This window comes from Phalaenopsis equestris, unplaced genomic scaffold (assembly GCF_001263595.1).
Source record: "Phalaenopsis equestris unplaced genomic scaffold, ASM126359v1 Scaffold216494, whole genome shotgun sequence".
NCBI classification, from domain to species: domain Eukaryota; kingdom Viridiplantae; phylum Streptophyta; class Magnoliopsida; order Asparagales; family Orchidaceae; genus Phalaenopsis; species Phalaenopsis equestris.
This window is the reverse complement of record NW_018235111.1, coordinates 118235-137697: the sequence shown is the minus strand read 5'-3', so window position 1 is coordinate 137697 and position 19463 is coordinate 118235. Positions and strand designations below refer to the sequence as shown.

General features: G+C 33.5%; 2 protein-coding genes across 5 annotated transcripts; one reads left to right on the top strand and one right to left on the bottom strand.

Annotated features, from left to right (window-relative positions):
• The first annotated feature begins 463 nt into the window (after positions 1-463).
• LOC110037186 lies at positions 464-7590 on the top strand. 4 transcript variants are annotated; one of them, XR_002295302.1, is made up of 5 exons: positions 465-1036; positions 1175-1282; positions 6698-6847; positions 7098-7167; positions 7240-7590. XR_002295302.1 is itself a non-coding variant. In XM_020741773.1 (3 exons), exons 1-3 carry the CDS (start codon positions 998-1000, stop codon positions 7443-7445), a joined length of 315 nt encoding a protein of 104 aa, XP_020597432.1. In that variant the 5' UTR covers positions 464-997; the 3' UTR covers positions 7446-7590. The 4 variants fall into 4 exon arrangements, 1 of the variants encoding a protein (XP_020597432.1); XM_020741773.1 differs by lacking the exons at positions 1175-1282; positions 6698-6847 and having other exon boundaries at positions 464-1036; XR_002295301.1 differs by lacking the exons at positions 7098-7167; positions 7240-7590 and having other exon boundaries at positions 471-1036; positions 6698-7066.
• A 2926-nt stretch (positions 7591-10516) lies between these two features.
• On the bottom strand, positions 10517-15850 carry LOC110037185 (abscisic acid 8'-hydroxylase 3-like). Its single transcript, XM_020741772.1, has 9 exons — positions 15387-15850; positions 14995-15313; positions 13735-13887; positions 13415-13666; positions 12418-12507; positions 12240-12318; positions 11770-11876; positions 11475-11593; positions 10517-10855 (listed from the first exon to the last, which is right to left on the bottom strand). The coding sequence occupies exons 1-9, from the start codon at positions 15590-15592 to the stop codon at positions 10723-10725; spliced, it is 1458 nt and encodes a 485-aa protein (XP_020597431.1). The 5' UTR covers positions 15593-15850; the 3' UTR covers positions 10517-10722.
• Positions 15851-19463: the final 3613 nt, after the last annotated feature.

Genomic DNA, 19463 nt, shown 5'->3' with positions numbered 1-19463 from the left:
TAGTGGGTGTTATAGCGCTAGTAACTTCACTTCTAGAAGATTCATTGAATTTAGCTAAATTTTGAAGGGGAGTTTAAAGAGCCCTTTGATTATTTTTAGAGATCTATTAATAGGGAAAAAATTGTACAAAGACAAAGAGGAGGACTTTTTGGCAGCATTTGAAGGCTTTAGAAAGTCCAGATTTTGTTTTTAAGTATGAGTTCAAGTGTGTTTTGTATTGTAAGAGTAACTGATTGGAGAATTCTTCAAGGAGACTCCAGAATTTGTGTTAGAGAAGAAAAAGGTACTTTGCAGTTGTGTTTAAATTTTTTTTTTTTCTAAGGGTTAGATTTCAATACAAATTTGATTATTTTATTTTATTCTCCATGAATTTTGTTTGATTATTTTATTTTATTCTCCATGAATTTTGTGTGGTTGCTTTCTTTCTCTATTGGCAATTACGGCCCATTTGGGGGTATTTATTTCATGTGGCGCGGCGTCCCCCAGCGAATGTTCGTGTTTAAGGGGACGGTTTGATCACGGCCAGCCACATCGCATAGCCGAACGCGGGCCGCCGGATCCCTCCCATGGTCTGAGCTTTTCCTTTTTACTTTTACGTGCATGCCCTTCTCCCCCCGACCTTATTCACCCGGGCTTCACAGCTTCACATTTTCTTTTCCTTCTCTTTCCCGATGATCTAGGACTTCCTTAAGGGCAGAGAAGTTCCGGCTGCCCTTAAAGAAAATCCTCTACCCATCTTGACTTGTAGCTTCATCATTGCCGCTTGACTTGAAATGATACTTCCGGTGATCAATTCCGTCTTCCCAGTCCTCACTGTACTGCTCTTCACCTTACAAAACTATCTCGCGACTGCTTTATCAACCAAATAGACAATAGCGTCGGTTGTCGGTAAAAGAACTGATGGCGGCATGCTGAGCTGGGAAGAATTCCTAGAGGTCTTCATCTTTGGTACAGCGTCATCGGCTTACCAAGTTGAAGGCATGGCGCTCAAGGGGCAATGGGCAAAGCATTTGTGAAGCCTTCATCTAGATTCACGGTAATCCATGCACTCCATTTTTCTTTGTTTTTTTTTTTTTGACCCGTCTTCTCATATCCTCATATTTATACTTCTAATGGAGGAGTAATTATTCTACATCTTCTGTACTGTTACACTATCCTCTTTCGTGTTATATAGGAAAGATAAAGAACAATGGTGCTGCTGGAGTTACTATGGATGAGTACCACTGATACAAAGTATCTGTTCTTGTAGCTTAGCCCAAATGTTTCTGCATGCATCTATTTGGTAAATGTTGTCCATGTAAATATAGATGATAATATTTGTGGTTTTCCAGAATCTTTAGAGTTGTTTCCAATTAGAGTTATAGATTATGGAAATTTGATGTCAAGTTTTGTGATGCAGGAAGATGTAAATATAATGAAAAATCTAAACTTTGACGCATATAGGTTCTCAGTTTAATGATTTCAGATCTTTCCAAGCAATTATTGCTCCAACTTTTGTATTTTTATCAAATCTAAAAGAATTTATTTAGAATGGTGTTTTTTTATGCCAACATTTCGTTCCAATATGTTCTCATTCATGGGTGTTAAAAAGAGAAGCCAAACCTCTTTATGGATGATTAGACTTTACTAAGAATGTTCGAATATCCTATAATAATCAAAGAAGGGTTCTCAAACCAAAGTTTGGCTAGGCTCAATTGACTAATGTGATTTATGGTTCTTAAAATACTTAATTAAACCTCCAATAGTTAAGTTGTTATCTCACTTTCACACTCTTGTTGAGCATGTTTTTAGTGCATTTGTTATTTAGGGCTTTGCAGAGATGCCACGAGAATTTTGATTTTAGAGAATTGGAAGGGAATTATTGATGATCACTATTTTAAATTGAGATTCATCAAGGCACTGTGATATTTTTTAATTGTAGATACCTTTTGGTGTATGGATATATAAGCTATTGTTCACTAACCTATTTGCGTAAAATTTTTGTAGAAGTTTGTGTTGCAACTCCCTCTGAGGACATTCAAGTATTGTTTACCAACCTATTTGCATAAAATTTTATATAATTTAGTTGTATTTGTTTAGCACTTAGTTAATAAACAACGAGCCTAGCTTCATATACAATGCACATTACCTATCCTTGTTATGTTTGCTTAATATCTATAGAAGCTATCTTGGGAAGGCTAAGTTCAATGGTTTCTTAGATTGAGTGGGTTAACCACAACTATTTGTGCATATTGGTGGCATACTTGAGGCTTCTACTTGTTTTCACAATACATACCAGCTTTTCAGCTTGGAAAACAATTTTCTTATTTTATATCTTTGCATAGGTCTCCTAAATCCCAATTTGTCCATGGATGCTTTCTGGGACATGAAGCAATTCGTTGTAATAAGCTTAGCGTTCATTGAAATTTTTATTATTTCATACTTAGCTTTAGCTCTAGGCTTTGAATTGAATCTCATAAACGACAACTCAGAATTATGTGATGGTTCGAAGGCAAAGCTCATCCTCTTCCAAATGTTGATTATTGCTCACCCCATATGATCTTATCTTTTATCTAGTGGAATTTCTGCACCATTCCTTGTTATATTCACTGAGTGAAAAGAGATAAAACAAGCTTGGAAGTTAAAATAATCTATCATTTTTGTCAATAAATTTTAAAAATCTTCCTTAATAATTTGCCATTCTAGTTTTTCTTGAGCATCAAAGTTTGTTTTCCAATCTGGATTATGTGATTAGTAAATGATGATGGTTTATAATCAGCTTAGCCATGGTGCTATGTCATTTATTTCAAAATGTTGAATGTAATTCTTTCTCAAATATTTGAGATATTATGCTGATGCTTGTGATTATTTTGAAGGTTACTGGTCCATTTTGAAACTTGAATGCCCATGATCGGGCTATATGGCTGAATGCTTATCGTTTCTATTTAGATTCTATGATCATTGGTTTCGAAGCTTGTAGATTTGTAGATTTACATGCATACCACTCTTTTTATTTGTATTTGAATATCTCACCCCAAAACATCAAATGTTTCACATACATGCCATCCTACCTATGCATTAGGATCGCCACTTCATTTTTAAATAGAAAATGGATTTATTTTTCATGTGATATGAAATACATGGGTGATAAGTTTTTGTTCTTTCCTAGTACATATAATAAAAGAATTATGGATAATAATTTTTATTATGTTCTTATTAATGGTAATAAATGTGTTTTTTTCAATTCTACTAGAGGTATCAAACATAGTGATCCCTTTCTCCATTTCTTTTTATTTTGGCTTTTGATTATCTTTCTAGGTATCTTAATAAATTTTTTCATCAGTTTCTTAATATGAGGTATAATGACAAAGGTGGTTCTGGTATTAATCATTTAGCTTATGCTGATGATCTTATTATTTTACTAGTGCTAATAAAAGTACAATCAAGCATCTTTGGAAGGGTTTGTAGCATTTTCAAGAGGCTTTTGGGCTTATCTTCAATCCTAATAAGAGTAATTTTTACTGTTCTAAAAAGATTACTATTGCTTAAAAGAATTGGATTCAGGATTTTACTAGATATGCTAAAGGAGACTTTCTTAATAAAAGCATTTGTAAAATGCATTTGTTTAAGAATGTTAATGATAAGATTAGGAGGAGGATTATGTCTTGGGATATTCTTCTTCTTTCTTATGGTGGTAAGGTGATGTTACTTAAAAGTGTCCTTACTTCTGTTCCTTTATTTGCTTTATGTTTTATAAAGATGCCTTATTCTATTTGTATGAAGCTGGAAGGTATTTTTAACAATTTTTTGTGGGCTGGTAAGGATATTAAGATTCACTGGATGAGATGGAAACCAATGTGCAAACCTTTTAGCAAATGGACTTGGTTTCCATTTTCTTTTGGATACTATGCCTTTTAGTTATATGAATTTATGAGTTAATTCCGTAAGGGTAAGTCCCTTTGGGCTAAAATGATGGATTTGAAATATTGTAAAGATGTGCATCCTTTGGCTTTGGATAGTAAAACACAGGATTCTTTTGTTTGGAAAAACATGCTTAAGGTGGCTAATTGTACTGAATCTTTTATTTATTGGGATCTTGGTGCAGGAAAGTGTAGTTTTTGGTATGATAATTAGATTGGTTTGGGTCCTTTAGCTGATAGCTATGGAGGACCTTTTGATGTTAATTTACAGGTACAGGAGATGTGGAATGGTAATGTTTGGAATATTAATAAGCTTGCTAAGCTGGTTAATAATGAGGATTTGGCTAGTATAACTAAAGTTCCTATTTGTCAGGGTTCTGATAAAATCAAGCTTAAAGGTAAGTTGGGTTGGCCTGCTACTAAAATTTGGAACATATGTAGGTTCGTTGGCTTTTCATTCATCGTGAAGGGAATAAATGTACTGATTGTGCTACTAAGCAAGGGATGCAGACTCAAAGTGTTATTTTTTTTCTAATAAATTTCTGGAGATTCTTAAGTGTTGTATTAGGGGTGATATGATGGATTCCCTTTACATTCGTATTTCTTCTTGATTTTGTTTTTGTTGTTTTGGGTGTAGTGTGAGTTTTATTTTTATTTTTGTGGATTAGGAACCTTTCTTATTTTTGTGTGAATTTTATAGGTTTAGGTTGGGTTCCTTTTCCAAACTTTGTATTTTTTGTTATTTTTTAATAAATTGGAGTCTTTTAGTACTCTTTATTAAAAAAAATAATAACGAACAAAGGAATCCGTTTCTTCACTCACAATCAATGGTGTTTTGATAGTCCTTGTTTGGAATATAAAACACTTGCATGTCACTCCTAGTACTTTTTACTCTACTTCTAATTAGTTGGCTGCTTAAATGTTTGCTAACAGATCCTAAAAATGTTGTGTATGGAGTAAGAAATTATGAAAATTTATGCTTATTTGCAACATTTATCCCTAATTTTAGTGTTTAGCAACTGTCATAATTTAAGGAGCTTTTAAATGTGTAAATATAGAATAGTGTGGTAGGCATGTAAATTACCTTTTTTCTGTTAATATAAGCCGTGTATATTTGTAAGTCCTAGTTAAGTTTTGTTCTAATAAAAGAGTCGGCATGTAAATTTTTCTTTTTCTGTGCCAATATATGATGGTGAAATCTGGCATTTTTTATTAGATGTGCAAGATTTTAGTGGCGTGTGCATGTAAATTTGAATATTTTGTATTATATATGTAAATGCATAAGAATTGCTTGGTATGTTTGTAAATGTCCCATGTAAAAAATATTAAGTTTTTATTTTTGTAGGGGCATTTACATAAATACCTCCCAATTTCTATGTATTTACATATCTAACACTTAAACTTTACCTTCAGTTAGAGCTGGATTTTTTATTCTAGCTGTCATGAGAGTAACCCTGCATTACCTAGAGTTAAATTTGTTACTCTAGCAGCTCGTCTTGTTAACCGTTTACTGGGTTTCCATTCAGCTCCCCCATGCTTTCCATGGACCTCACCAAAGGCACTAATTCTTATTCCGCAGCTGTTTGCCTAGCCCAACTGGTTTGTTCCGCAGCTGTTTGCCTAGCCCAACTGCTATTAGATGGCTTGTTCTTTCCATTTCTCCATTATATAAGTTTCAATTTATATTAGCTTTTTCCTGCTATATATTAGCAATTATTGAAACTACTCATGCTGCAGTTGCTAAATAAGAGTTTATTGTATGTAATTCATGCTTTTCCATTGGAAATCTTATTTACAATTTAACCTTGATTCTAATTTTTTGGACACTTATTTTCTCTTAGTTTTCATGTTTTTCTTCGCAAATTAATTAGTTGTACTGAGGTTGAGTGATTTAGGCTGATAAAAATTAGTGATTTAGGCTGTTAAAAATTTCTGATCATCTGATCCAATCTATGTTCAATCAGTAATCACTAAATTTGATTCTAAATTTGATTATGTTGGTTGTCTGTAATTTCTGGTTCATTTGGTGTGGAGAGATTCATCTGTCATTCTTTTGTCTCTTCATGTGTTTGCTAATTTGATACTTCTAGCCTTGGGCTAATAGCTCATCAGATGCTCGATATTCTAAGTTGGAGCTGTTTTGGTTAAAGCTTCATGCAACTTTAATTGATTCCTTTTTCTACCAATGCCCTTATAGTTGATCTCCGAATAACAATGGTAATTTCATACTTGATTTTCTCTTGAATCTGAGATCATAGACTAGCAAGAGTAGTACGCTGAGATGGACCAACTATCTCAGGCTAAGAATGAAGCGTGGTAACTTCACAGAAGTTTTGGTGTTATGATATGTAAATAAATAAGAATTGAGTTGTATGTATGTAATTCTAACACTCAATGTTGGATATTTACTCTTATAACACAGCGTCATAAATCTATGTATGAAAATTGTGTACTTCACTTTTAAAATGGAACTAATTGAGGGTTTTTTTATTTGATGTTAAAAAGTCAAGTGGTATGCATGTAAATATGACTGTTTAGGTGTTAGATATGACACAAGAATTGTACTGTACGTAAATGTCCCAGATATATAAGCCATGATGGTGAAACTGGCATATTTTATTTGATGTTATAAATTTTAATGTTTTGATCTTATATATGTAAAAAGAATTGTGTGGTATGTATGTAAATGTCCCATATATGTAGGCCATGATTATGAAATTTGATATTTTTTATTTAATGTTGAAAATTTAAGGGGCGTGCCTGTAATTCAAAATTTTTGGTTTTATATATGTGAATAGATAAGAATTGTGTCATATGTTTGTAAATGTCCCTTATATGCAAGCCATGACCGTGAAATCCATCATCAAAGGCAATCATTTTGGGTCTTTTAGACATCTACTCTTCTCAAGCAGTGCGGTTATAGCAGTCTGGACAACTCATGTGCTGAGGTAGGCGCATCTTCCATGTTGGATATATTCTGTTTGATTAAAATGGAGTTTAGTTATTAAATGTATAATACATAAGAATTGACTGGTATGTATGTAAGTCTCTCTGTGCGAGAGCATGCGCGCGCATATTTACTGGCATGTTTGCGCTCGCGCACACACACACCAAAAGCTTTTTATTATCCAATTAATGTAGGCGAGGGTTTCCATTATTTTTATTTAAGTTAATTTTTTAAATTTAATTTTATTACAGTTAATTTCCTCACGAGACTTAATCAACCAGTATGGTGAGGAGTTTTTGGGCCTTCATTGGATGATTAATGGTATTTTGTGAAACTAACTTTTTCATTGGATACTGTGAGGTAGGCTATTGATTCGAGTTTGCTTTCTTGCAGTTGAGGGTTTGGATGCTATTCCGTTTCATTTTCAATCGAATGGCTTATACTTGGATCGCTTGGCCATTTTCTTGTCTGTTTTTTATCTCAGGTGGCTTTGGCCTATTAGAATTGGCTCCTTCGGCTTGGTTTGTTCGGCTTGGCCAGCCTCACGATCTCTTTGTGGTGAATTTGCATCCATCATGTTCTTCTGTTTTGGACCGTAAGGACTTGATAGGATGAGTGCACACCCTTTTTTGATGTATACGTACTAAACAACTAAATTTTATTTCTGTATTTCTACCATTCAAATCTTTTATATCACATTTTGGTGTCAATAATAATAAATCTATTAGTTGAAATGTATGTATTTTGAGGCTTATAAAGGCTACTTTTCTTTTATTAAATTCTTCTTTTAAACAGAACAACATTTACATGTTCAATGGCAATTCATCACCATAAGGTCATTTTTCCCACACTATTTGGAGGGTGGGATTGCATTTGCTGTTGCTTTCCGGATTTTAATGCTTTTTTTATATTTTCCAGATTGTAATGCTTTTTTTCATATTTTCTTGCACTGGTATGAAGCAGCTTGGAAGGCATGTGCATCCTGCGTGCCACCGTTGTGTTAGTGTCACTTTGAAGAAGGCATGTGTATCTTGCATGTCATAATATCGATTATATGTAAATATCTCATATCATATTGCTGGAACAAAATAAATTATATATTCCAAAAGTAAATTAAGTGCAATTTCCTAGATTGAAATTTATTAATAATTAATGATTAATTCATTAATTTCAAATTAATCATAGTTAAATGAACTTATATATTGTTATTTAATGATCAATTAATTAAATTTTAACTATATTTTTATGTTCTTAATTCTTTGATAAAAATATAAATTTTCTTAATTATTAAAACTACTTAATTATTTGTTAATGTAAATTTATTGTTTAAGAAATAATTTTTTTAATATAAAAATTATTTTATATTCTACTTTAAACAGCTTTGTTAAAGAGGGGCAGAAAGGTCATTTTTTTCAGAAACAGCTGTTCTCACATAGCTGCAACAAACAGACAGTCGGTTTCCCCGCAGCAGCTTCCCTGCAATAGCTTTCTGAAAGAGGGCAGCTGCAGCTGCTCCAAACAGACCCTTAATCTTGTGGGATGAGAATGATTTAAAGATTTCTTTTTTTACTTTTAAAAATTGTGATGACATTTTCTCCGATTCTTTATTGACTTTACAAATTGGTCACTTGTGAGATTAAAATTTGTTGAGAAACCTAAGGGAGAGTGTAAATAAAAAAGGGAGATAAGTTTTGATGGACGTAGAATTGATATTTCTAGGGTGATAGAATAGATTCTTTTTCCATATCGGTTTAGAGTTTGGATCGTAAGAATTCATAGTAGTTTTTATAGAGAGGGTACAATGAGTAATCTGGAGGTGGGAGGTCAAAATCTACTCAACATTTCTACACAAGCTCATGAAGAACTCTAAATTAGCTAATGTTCTTTGCTAGCACCCGGAGGGAGTGAAGAATAGGAATGCTTATATTTGTCACAATACATTATCATATTTTTAATCATTAAAATCCTACATAAATTAATATCTCATTGCAAGGAGAAAGAACTTTTCATACAATTCAATCTCGTTAGCTTACTTTTATTAAATTGTCAATTATAGTTAATTCTATTTGTTTAATTTATTCTTAACCGTTGCAATCATTTCATTTTTATTTAACCTGCAATTTCAATAGAATTTTCTTTTTAGTTTGGCAAGCCAATTTAAAAGAGTCCAACTTTCCTCGTGGGATCGATATTGGAATTTTTAAAGAAAATCATATATTACTTGGAACGATATATATACTTACTTAGTACCTCTAGTGTGAAGTTTTATTATTTATTTTTCATATCATTTTATTTATTCACACTAACTGCTGAATATAATTTGGACCATATTTTTTATAATATTCTATTTGATTGTATCGAAAGGCCCACTTAATTATAATATTTTTTTATAACTGTTTTAAAAATGTGAAGTTTTATTAAAACAGTCATCGAATGCAAATGATTATTTGCAAAGAATGAAGGATTTCATAGAGTTGTTGTGTAGTACAAGGCAATATTAGTGGCAAATGATTTTGTGTATTGAGAAGAGATTGATTGAGATAAGGTGTTCTCTTCATTGGTCAACCATCCCATAATTCATATTTTTTTAGCACTTGCAGCACAATACAATTTGATCTTAAGACATCTTGATGTTGACTTCATTCCAACACGAAGAATTGCAAGGGATCTATATGTTGCAGCCGTCTAAATATAGAGCATCAAAAGACTTTGTTTGCAATCTGGATAAACCTAAGTATAGGTTGAAGCAGTCACAACGGTAGTGGTAAAAGAAAGTTGATTAATTCAAGAGGGGACAAAAGCACACAAAAAACCAGTAAGTTCATTGTGGATAGTTTAAAAAGTTAGCCAACAATTAGTTCATTTACTTTCCTCTATATGTTGATTATATTTTAATTACATCTACTGGTTAGGTTGAGGTTGACAGGATGAAGAATCAACTATCCAAATATTTCGAAATAAATGACTTGGTTGAAGCTCGCAAAATTCTTAACATGGAGATTCTAAGGGGGGAGGTAGTTAGAAAAGTTTTGTTTTCGTAAGGTGCTTATATTTAAAAATGATGAAGAAATTTGGGGTTAATGAATCAATCAAGGCGGTGAGTGTACCCATTACATCTCACTTTCAGTTGAGTTTAGATCAGTGTCTTGAAGATGATCAAGAAAATAACGACATGTGATCGGTTCCTTATGCTAGTGCAGTGGATAGTTTGATGTATGTTATGGTTTGTACTAGATAAGATATTGTACAAACAGATAGTGTTGTGAGCAGGTTCATGAATGATTCAAAAAGGAGTCATTGAGAGATAGTGAAAAGTATTCTAAGGTATCTGAAGAATAGAGTTGATGTTGTCTTGGTGTTTCACAAGGAGCTTATGTTGCTCCCTTCATTGCCTCCATGAATGTCATGTACTCAGCCTCCGTAATAGACAAGGCAACAGTAGAATAAAGAACAAACCTCCAACTGACTGGACCTCCTGCCAATGTGAACAAAATATTCAATCGTAATTCTCAGCCTATCAATATCATATGCATAGTCTGAGTCAGTATAAGCTACACACAAATCTGCACTAGATGATTTCCTTCCTGCCAATATCTATTTTTAAATGGTATGTTTTTAAAAAATTCCCCTGAGAAAGGTCGCATGGGAGAGAAGAAGTTTGAAGGAGGCCAACTAATTCTCATTACTTGCTCGAGAGAGTTGCAATAAATGAAAAGCTGATAATGTCTTACACCCTCTCTACCGCCCTCTCCATCCATTTTACAACCATTGAAGCGCAGGAATTCTCATCTTACGAACTAAAAGTTAAGAAAATAAAAATAAAATATAAAACGTGCATGCGATAATTTTATGCACGGCACAATACTGGGCATTTCGTCAAACACTTGCGGGTCTCTGTTCGGCGACGCCGGTGGCGCGCTCGGTGCTCCAAAGGCGGACCTGGAGGCCCTGACTCGGAATGGGGAATGGGCTGTACTCCACCTCGCTTCGAGATCCCACCACCTCAAACCTGCATCAACAAAAAAACACTTCAGTCTACTGCGAAAATCAACTATTGAGTGCATATTTATGCTGTTTATTACCCATCTTTTTAGGAAAAAGGAAAGTTGGTATTTGAAGCGAATTATATATTTATGTAAAGAAGCAAAACAAACATTTTTTCTTAGGATTTGCAAATATTTTATTTTAAACTTTATCAATTTTTTGTCTGTGAATAATTTTTTTCTTAATTACTGGAAAAAATATTTATTGAAGATGGCACAAAAGACATTCTTAAAATAAACGCTACTATGTGCACAAGAACCCCAAATAAAATTTATTTACGAGGCATTATAAAAATTATGCGTCAAAATTTTTGCTTGCCTGCACATAAAATAAAATATCAGATAGTATTTTTTTCTGATAAGAACTTTGAAAAAGACTAATCTGATAATTTCTTTATTAGATATTTAAGGGAATTTAATTATCATATTTAAAAATATACACGACATCGGATAAAACATTTGTTTTATAAAATAAAATCCTGTTCTCCAAACGAAAATTACAGTACAAATTGGATACCGTATTGCTATAATTTTTTTTTTAAATCTAGCGTGTATTAAAAAGCATAAATTTTCATATGAACGCACCTAAATTTGGTTACCAAGTGGTGGATGACGACTAACATCTCAATTCTGGCTAGCTCGTTCCCCGGGCATGAATGTACCCCGTTTCCGAAGGGCAAGAAGGTATTTGGCTTGGGAGAAGCCTGCATGAATGAAAACCATTAATTATTACTTTTTTGCCATTAAGAAGATTAGCACAGCTAAGGAATATATATATATATATATATATCATGATGAGTATGCTACATTCATGATGAATGATTCAACACTGGATGAAGTGATATATATATATATAATGAATGGAATAGAGGGGCAATACCATAAATCTACAAGGATCGAAGCTCTGTGGTTCTGGAAAATATTTCGAGTTGTGATGAATATTCCGGAACAAAGGCATCACTTTCCATCCCTTGGGAATTAGATATCCTGCATCACGTGAAACTTTTATCAGTGATTTTAATCTCCAAAAAGAAACTTCTGTAGTCACATATTGAAAACTTCTACAAAAACAGTGAATAGTACTTCAATTACATATTTTAGTTGTACGAAAATATACTTTAATCATACACCATTAACAATAAATCAATTTCGATTCTAATTTTTCATATTTTCCTACTTATCTACTTCTTTAGCAATGTGGAAAAGTAGTTTTTAATATATTGAGCTAGGGCCATTTATATCCCGCTTCAATTAGGAACGAAAACATTGCATGTCAGTTTATTTTTCATATTACTCTTTATATTGTCATGCACTTTTGGAAAATGGCATTGATAACTATATTATTATTACCCTTATACTCTACATCCGTCACGGCCTCCCTATAAGTGAAGGAAATGATGCTTGCCATCCTCAAGCTCTCGGATATAACCTAAGACAAAAAGAGGAGTACAAATAAATATTACTCTCAATTGCATACATAATGAAAGAGACGGCTATCTAATGACTTGATAGTAATTTTCTCACGTACTCTTTTAGTAAAAGGCATATTCCTCGTGTGGGCCCAGGTCAATTGCTGGCTTCCACATCCAGTCGACTCATAAATTGCCATCTGTTCGTTCTGCAAACCAAGAAAATTATGTTTAATGTAAAATAATATGATTTGGACAAAGATGAGATGACAAAAAGTCACGAATATTCAAAATTAAAAATGTTTAAACATAAATAGAAAATTATAATTGAGTTAATTATTTTCTTAATATAAATTTTATATATTTTCTAACATTGAACAGCTCGCCTTCCTGCCCCAAAAAAAATTGTACCAAGATTTCTTAATATTTATAATTTTGTTTTAAAACATTCTCTAATTTTGAAGGTGAGCATTAATTTCGATTAAATATCTACTTATTCTCAAATAATAATGTATGAACATGTCCTATATTTTTTTCCTTCTGCTCAGCAAATTTTTTGGTGTGAAAAAAATATTAAATCCAAAATTCTAAATCGAACGATTTACTTTTAATTTTTAAATTACTTAATTTTGAAAATTTATCTTATTCTTTATTGGGTTAATTTTGTCTAAAAAATCAAATTAAATCAATAGATACATGATATGAAATTTCAAATTCCATTAAAAAAATTTATTACATATTAGTCGTCCGATTAATTAAGCTGAAGCCAATAGCCCTCATTGATTTTGCTTCTCTTAACTTGAATAAATACTTCAACAATTCTTTAAATTATACAAAATTTCAAATCAAATCCTACTAAACATTTAAAATCTTTTAAAAACTTAATCAAATCAATTCTAAATTGAATAGCAATTTCTACAAATTCATCTATTAATCAAACATAAAATAAACCTAAACCGAATTGAACCGAACCTGTTAGGTTGTTGTGACTTGATTTGATTCACCATATGCTATTTAGGTTTCAGTTTCAAAATTAAATGAGTAATGCTAATCATGTAGCACGAACTAGTTGCCGATTATACACACGTGCAGGTGGACTTTTCGTAATCTCTGTACCTTTACTGCGTCCAGAAGCTTTGGATCGTCATGAAGGTACTTGATCAACCAGGTAATGACACTTGCAGTAGTATCCTGCGCTGCATAAAGAACACCGAATATGTTATCGGAGATCTGATCGTCGCTTAGCCGCTCTCCCTGGTCGTTCTTCCACTCCAAAAAACATGACAGCAGATGATCCTTCTCTGCTGTCTTTTCTTCTCTTCTCTCTTCCATTATCTCTCTAAGTATCTCCTTAAGTCTCTTCCTCGCCTGAATGATAAATTTCAAAACAGAACGAGTTTAAATGATAAAATATTATTGTTAAGTTCTGCACGAACCTTAATGGCGTTGCTGTAAGCTGTTCTGGGAATGTTGGTGGCAAAAGAGTTATAGCCCTTGTCAACAATGGAGTAATTTCTTTTGATTTCATTCTTCCTCTGCTCGCTCAATTGGTCGCCAAAGATTATGAGGATGCCGACGTCAAAAGACATCTGCAAAATGATTACCAGTTGGTGGAGAAATCAGCATCAGGACAATCTCGTGGAGGGAAAAAGGTTAATGATAATATTTATAGAAATATATTTGGAAGATTTACATGCATACCACTCAGTTTTTTGTATTAACATATGAAGACATAAACTTCAATTTGTACTTGTATGTATATGCCACCTTATTCATGTTATATTTCACTTTTTAAAAGATAGAATAATAATATTTTATATGTGATTTTTAGGATTTAGGTGCTATAAATATAAAATGATCTTCAAGTATAAAAGAACAGTGCTATGTATGGTACATGCCCCAAAAACTTTTTATTCACCTAAAAATTTATTAGATAATTGACGAAAAGCACAGATGCAATCTATTTTTATTAGTGAAATGCCGTGCATAAGAAACTTATTGCAGATTTTACTTATGGAAGCTTGTGACATTATCTATTTGGAGATTTATGCTTCTAAGTGAAAGGCTCGGTGGCTTAAAAACTATTTTATAAAAAAATATTAAGTTAAGTACATAATTTGTAATTTTATCATTTAGCTTATTTTTTTAAAAACTTTGCATAAAAGTGGGCATTAGTGATTGGAGAAAATGTTATGTGTGATATTCAATTATGAAAATAAAGAAGCAGATTATACCGATTATACCATGCTAAATAGTAATCACGTTGACAATGACACATCCAAAAGATTTTGCCTATATTATCCGGACTTGAGCTACGTCCGAACGAAGGACGCGATACACCGTTGAGGAAAGAAAAAATCTTGTCAGTATAACGCGTTCGTTGTCCGAACATAATTCATCGGATGATATACGAAAAATTTTCTCCGGATAATGCTCATATTGGAGCATCCCAAAACTTAATATATGCAAATTTTTTTAAATTTCCACTAATATTATTTGCGTTACCCAAAAAATTTTTGCCTCATACGCATCAAATGAATTTCTTACATTCTAAGATTTTATAGAAATTTCTTATGTGAATTTTATCCCAAGTTTCTAAAATAAATTCCTTCTCGAATTAAAGTACCATATTTAGGATTAAGAGTTGCATTTCACGGTACATTTAAGTATAAATCCTATAGAAACAATTAATTAACCTCTTTCACAGCGTGGAAGGTGCTGAGCACACGACCATCCCAGCAGCGGAGCATGGCGCCGGCGATGACATCAATATGCGGCACAAGTCGGCGGACAGATTCCGGCGAGAGAGAACTCTGCACGAGCTTCCTGACAATGGCGTGGTAGCCACCCTGGTGAAAGAAAATCGCCCATCGCCCAATCACCCTCTCCTTGCTGCGCGGGTACGTTGGCCTGAAAAGATGAGCTTTGCTCACAAGTACAAACCTCGCCGCGTCTGGACTCGCCAGCATAACGCACGGGCACCCCAGCAAATGCGTCTTAAAAATCTCGCCATACCTGAACAAATTCCAGATCAAAATCTTAGAAAATAATTACGGCTTATTAGCTTCTTTTTTTGTTGCAGATCGACCTTTTCTGCCTGGAGGGGAAGAAGACGTTGGGATCCTGAGAATAGAGCTGGAAGGTCTCGCCGACGTAGGGCCAGCCCATGGAACCCGGAGGCAGGGGAAGCTTCCGTTGCAGACTCTTGTTAGTGTTGCTCTGCTTTCTTATTAGCAGATAGAGGAGCGTGGAGAGGATGAGCAAAATGTACATTAGAATGTGAAATGAATCCATGTTTATTTGATTGTTGGACCATAGGAATCATGAAGAAGCCAGGGAGGTGGGGGGTTTTATAAGAGAAATGCATCATGCTATCTATAATTCAATCAGTCCGACCATTTTTCCTTAGATTTAATTAATTAGCTAGGAAAGGTAAAATTGTACACTGCATTCATTCAGTCGCAGGAAACTTCATGATTACGATTTTTAAGTAACAGCGATGTCGCCGTCAGAACGAATCTGGCATTTTGTTTTCCATATCCAGAAAGCGTTTGGTCGATCTCATGCTGCAGAAATGCATCCAACGAATGTCGGAATATAAAGGCGTTGAAATATGTGAAGTGTCGAACAAATGGTGGAGGGAGTGAATTAACTCGAGAGTACGTGGATGATGTGGAGGGAATGATCTCTATAATGTTTGTTATTTTAAGAAACTCAAATAAATTAAATTATAAATAAATAATATGAATTAGTGTTTACATCATTCCTAACTAATTTCATTTGAGGAAATAAAGTTCAATGATATTTATTCTTTCATTAACTGTGATTCTACTAAATATTTCGAAAAAAATAAAGTAATAAGAAAATTGCTGTTTTTTTTTTTATCTTATTAAAACCAGTGCCTTGCTCCCTGCTCGGGTCAGTAAACGGTGGAACTTATAATACGCTGCGATAGTTCGTTATCCTAATTTCTCTGGACTGATATTATGTTGACGGCAATGCATAACCATAAAAAGCATAAAGTACAAGATTCGAAATTTGGGAGAAGTTGTCACCAGAATTTATTCATTATATTTGATGTTGTCAAAATACAATTTAAAAGATTAAATTTAAATTAATTAATAAATATTAGTTTTATCTACTTATTCTAAGGAGTTGTTTGTTTATTGTCATTAGAGGATTTTGCACTAGAATGGGGGAATTTCAGTTGTTTTGCATTTGATTAGACTAAAAGGTAATAAAATGAGAAATTTTAGTTAAGTCAAAACTCACTTTCTAGGTTTTTTTTTTTTGGAAAATTTAAAAAATCATTCTATTTCTTTTAAATAAACTCCTTGCCATCACACAATATTCATTATAATTCATTGTTGGCAATCTTAGCCAAGCTAATACTAGCCACAACCTACCTGTCAGCCATTAGGACCCATACAAACTCACAACCTAACATGCTTCGAACACGATCACTCGTTCGCTAGACTCCTGGCCACGAGTCGCCTCTTTCAGCAACTTAGTGGTTTGAACCATTATTCATCGTTTCTACTATCAATGGTTTATATTGACTTATTTTAATTCAGATCGTAGAAAAGGATAATCTTTTGAGTTTTTTTTTATATATACAAAATTGAATGATTTCAAAAAAATTTTAATGCACTTTAGTTTCAATTAGATTTTATTTCGTTTGCTCTTTTTTTTTTCTTGGAATAAATATACAGATCTTGAGTCATAAATTTAGAAAAATTCAATCACTATTTTTATAATGACTATCTGAAATAAGGAACATTCACATGTGTACGTTCTACTCAATTATTATGTATTTACAAATCTAAAACCTAAATTTCATTTCTTTAAATATATACCATTCACTTATATATGAAAATGTGTATTTCACTTTTGGGTATTAAAATTGAGATTTTTTTTTAATTTTATATAAGAAATACTTGTAATATAAATATAAAAAATAAAAGGGCATTTAGATATACAAATCTAATTTAAATACGTTGTTATCTCAAATGTAATCGCTGATATTCACTCTTGAATTGCGAGATTGTCCGTGAAACACAACCAAGGAATAGAGCGGGCAAAGGAGATATAGAGATAAAGACATAATAATGAATAATTTATTAATTTTTTTCCTCCAACAATTAAAATATTGCTTCCTTATTTATGGGAGAATTATTATTATAAAATGATCAATTATGCCCCTAGTTTTATTCAGTCAGGTGAAGATGGCTGGCTCGAGCTGGTGGCTGGCAAAACAAAGTTAGCTGGGTGGGGTAGACTAGAGCTAGTGGTCAAGCCAAATGGAACTGGTCAGGCTGAATAAAGCTAGCCAAGACGACTAGAGCTGGCTGGGCAGATTGGAGCTTGCCGTGCCAACTAGAGCTGGTGGCAAGAACAAATGGAGTTGGTAGTTTGGCCAACTGGAGCTGACTGGGCCGAATAGAGTTGGTCAACCCAAACTGAGTTAGCATGATCAAACGAAGCTAACATGACCTAATAAAGCTAGCTAGAATGACCGACTGGAGCTAGGAGCCGAGCCAAATGGAGCTGGCGTAATCGAGAGGAGCTGGTTTAATTGGGTTGACTGGAGAGGGCCAAATTCATCAAATTCCTCGGACAACCTCAGTGCCTTAAACTACAAATGAGAATTGCTTTCATGTGTATTTTTATAGGATTTTTTATCATTTTGAAATGTATCTAAAAGAATAAGAGAATGATGAATATTAAACAAAAAGTAATTGTTCCTCTATATAAGACAAGTGTGTGCTCTTTTATAAGTTGAAAAGCTATTTAAGTAAAAATGAGGGATATTTAGGTGGTGATTTCATCTACTTGGGAGCTCTTGGCTCTACTAATGGATTCCATCATGGGGGCATTATGATCACTTTTAGGGAGCAGTCCCAAAGATCCCCATCTTATCGCTATTATAGGAATTAGTTATGTGAGGATAATTCCCCAAGTGTAATAATTGGAAAGAGTCCCCTTTTTTATTCACTAGGTTTATTATTTCCTTTTAACATAACTCGCTTAAAAAAAAATGTAAGCAGTTCTATTAAATTGAGATTATGTTTCCCAAGGGCGACATAATTCTCCTATAGTGAGTAGTCACATTAATTTTTAAACTTTACCTTGGCAAAGATCTCATGCTCTTCTACCCTTAGTTAATTAATTTCATTCTTTTCTTGGTTGAGTTTCTTTTTTTGGAAAAACCTTCTCCAAATTCGTTCCTAGCATTCAGCTTTTAAGCCGAGTAGGGTCCAAAAATTAAAAAAAAAACATCATTTTTTCTTAGAAACTTACTCTTGAGAGGCAAGTTCTCCAAGTGTTATGGGTGAATTGAAGAAATAAGAAAAATAAAAAATGCTGTAGAAAAACAAATAGGAGGGTCCTAAGAGATTTTCCTTTTAGAGTTTTTCTTGTTTCTCAATTTCACTCATTCATGCCTTATCTTCCCTTGGATAAACTCTTTTGGAAGAACTTTGGCAGGAAAGCAATTTTTTGGCCGACTATAGATGGTTAATTGGAGCTCATCTGGTCAAATAGAGTTTGTGGTAGGGCCAAATGGAGCTCGTCGTGTCGAATGGAGTTAGCTGGTTTGAATGGAGCTTGTCTACCAAGTCTGTGAACCAAATTAGAGCTAGCTTGGCTGACCAGAGCTAGCAGGGGCGAATGGAGTTGGTGGTTGTGTCGAATAGACCTGATCTAGCTGAGTTAATTTAAGTTGTTGGTTGGCTCAAATCGAGCTAGCTAGGCCGACTATAGCTGGCCGAGCTGAACGGACCTCGCCAAGTCAAACAAAGTTTTTACATGTATGTGTTTTTCATGTGACTACCTTCTGGCTCGGATGGCTAAGCATAATTGACTTCGGGTCGATAAGGTCGACTCGACCAGCTAAGCTTGGTCGTTGTGATCCGATCGACTGATCCATTATAGTTGAAAATCATTAATATTTATTGAGGAACCATTTGAGTCTCCATTGAATGCTTGAAAATATTTTATGGAATTGGATCTTCCATTAAATGGTGTCTACTTAGAGGTACGTTATGGAATCAAATCGGCTTTCTAATAGCAATTGGCTTGAATGCTCTTTCATCTCCTTTTCAATTAGATAACTCATGCTTGGATTATTTGATCATCTTCTTGTTCACCTTTAGGTCAGTCGAGT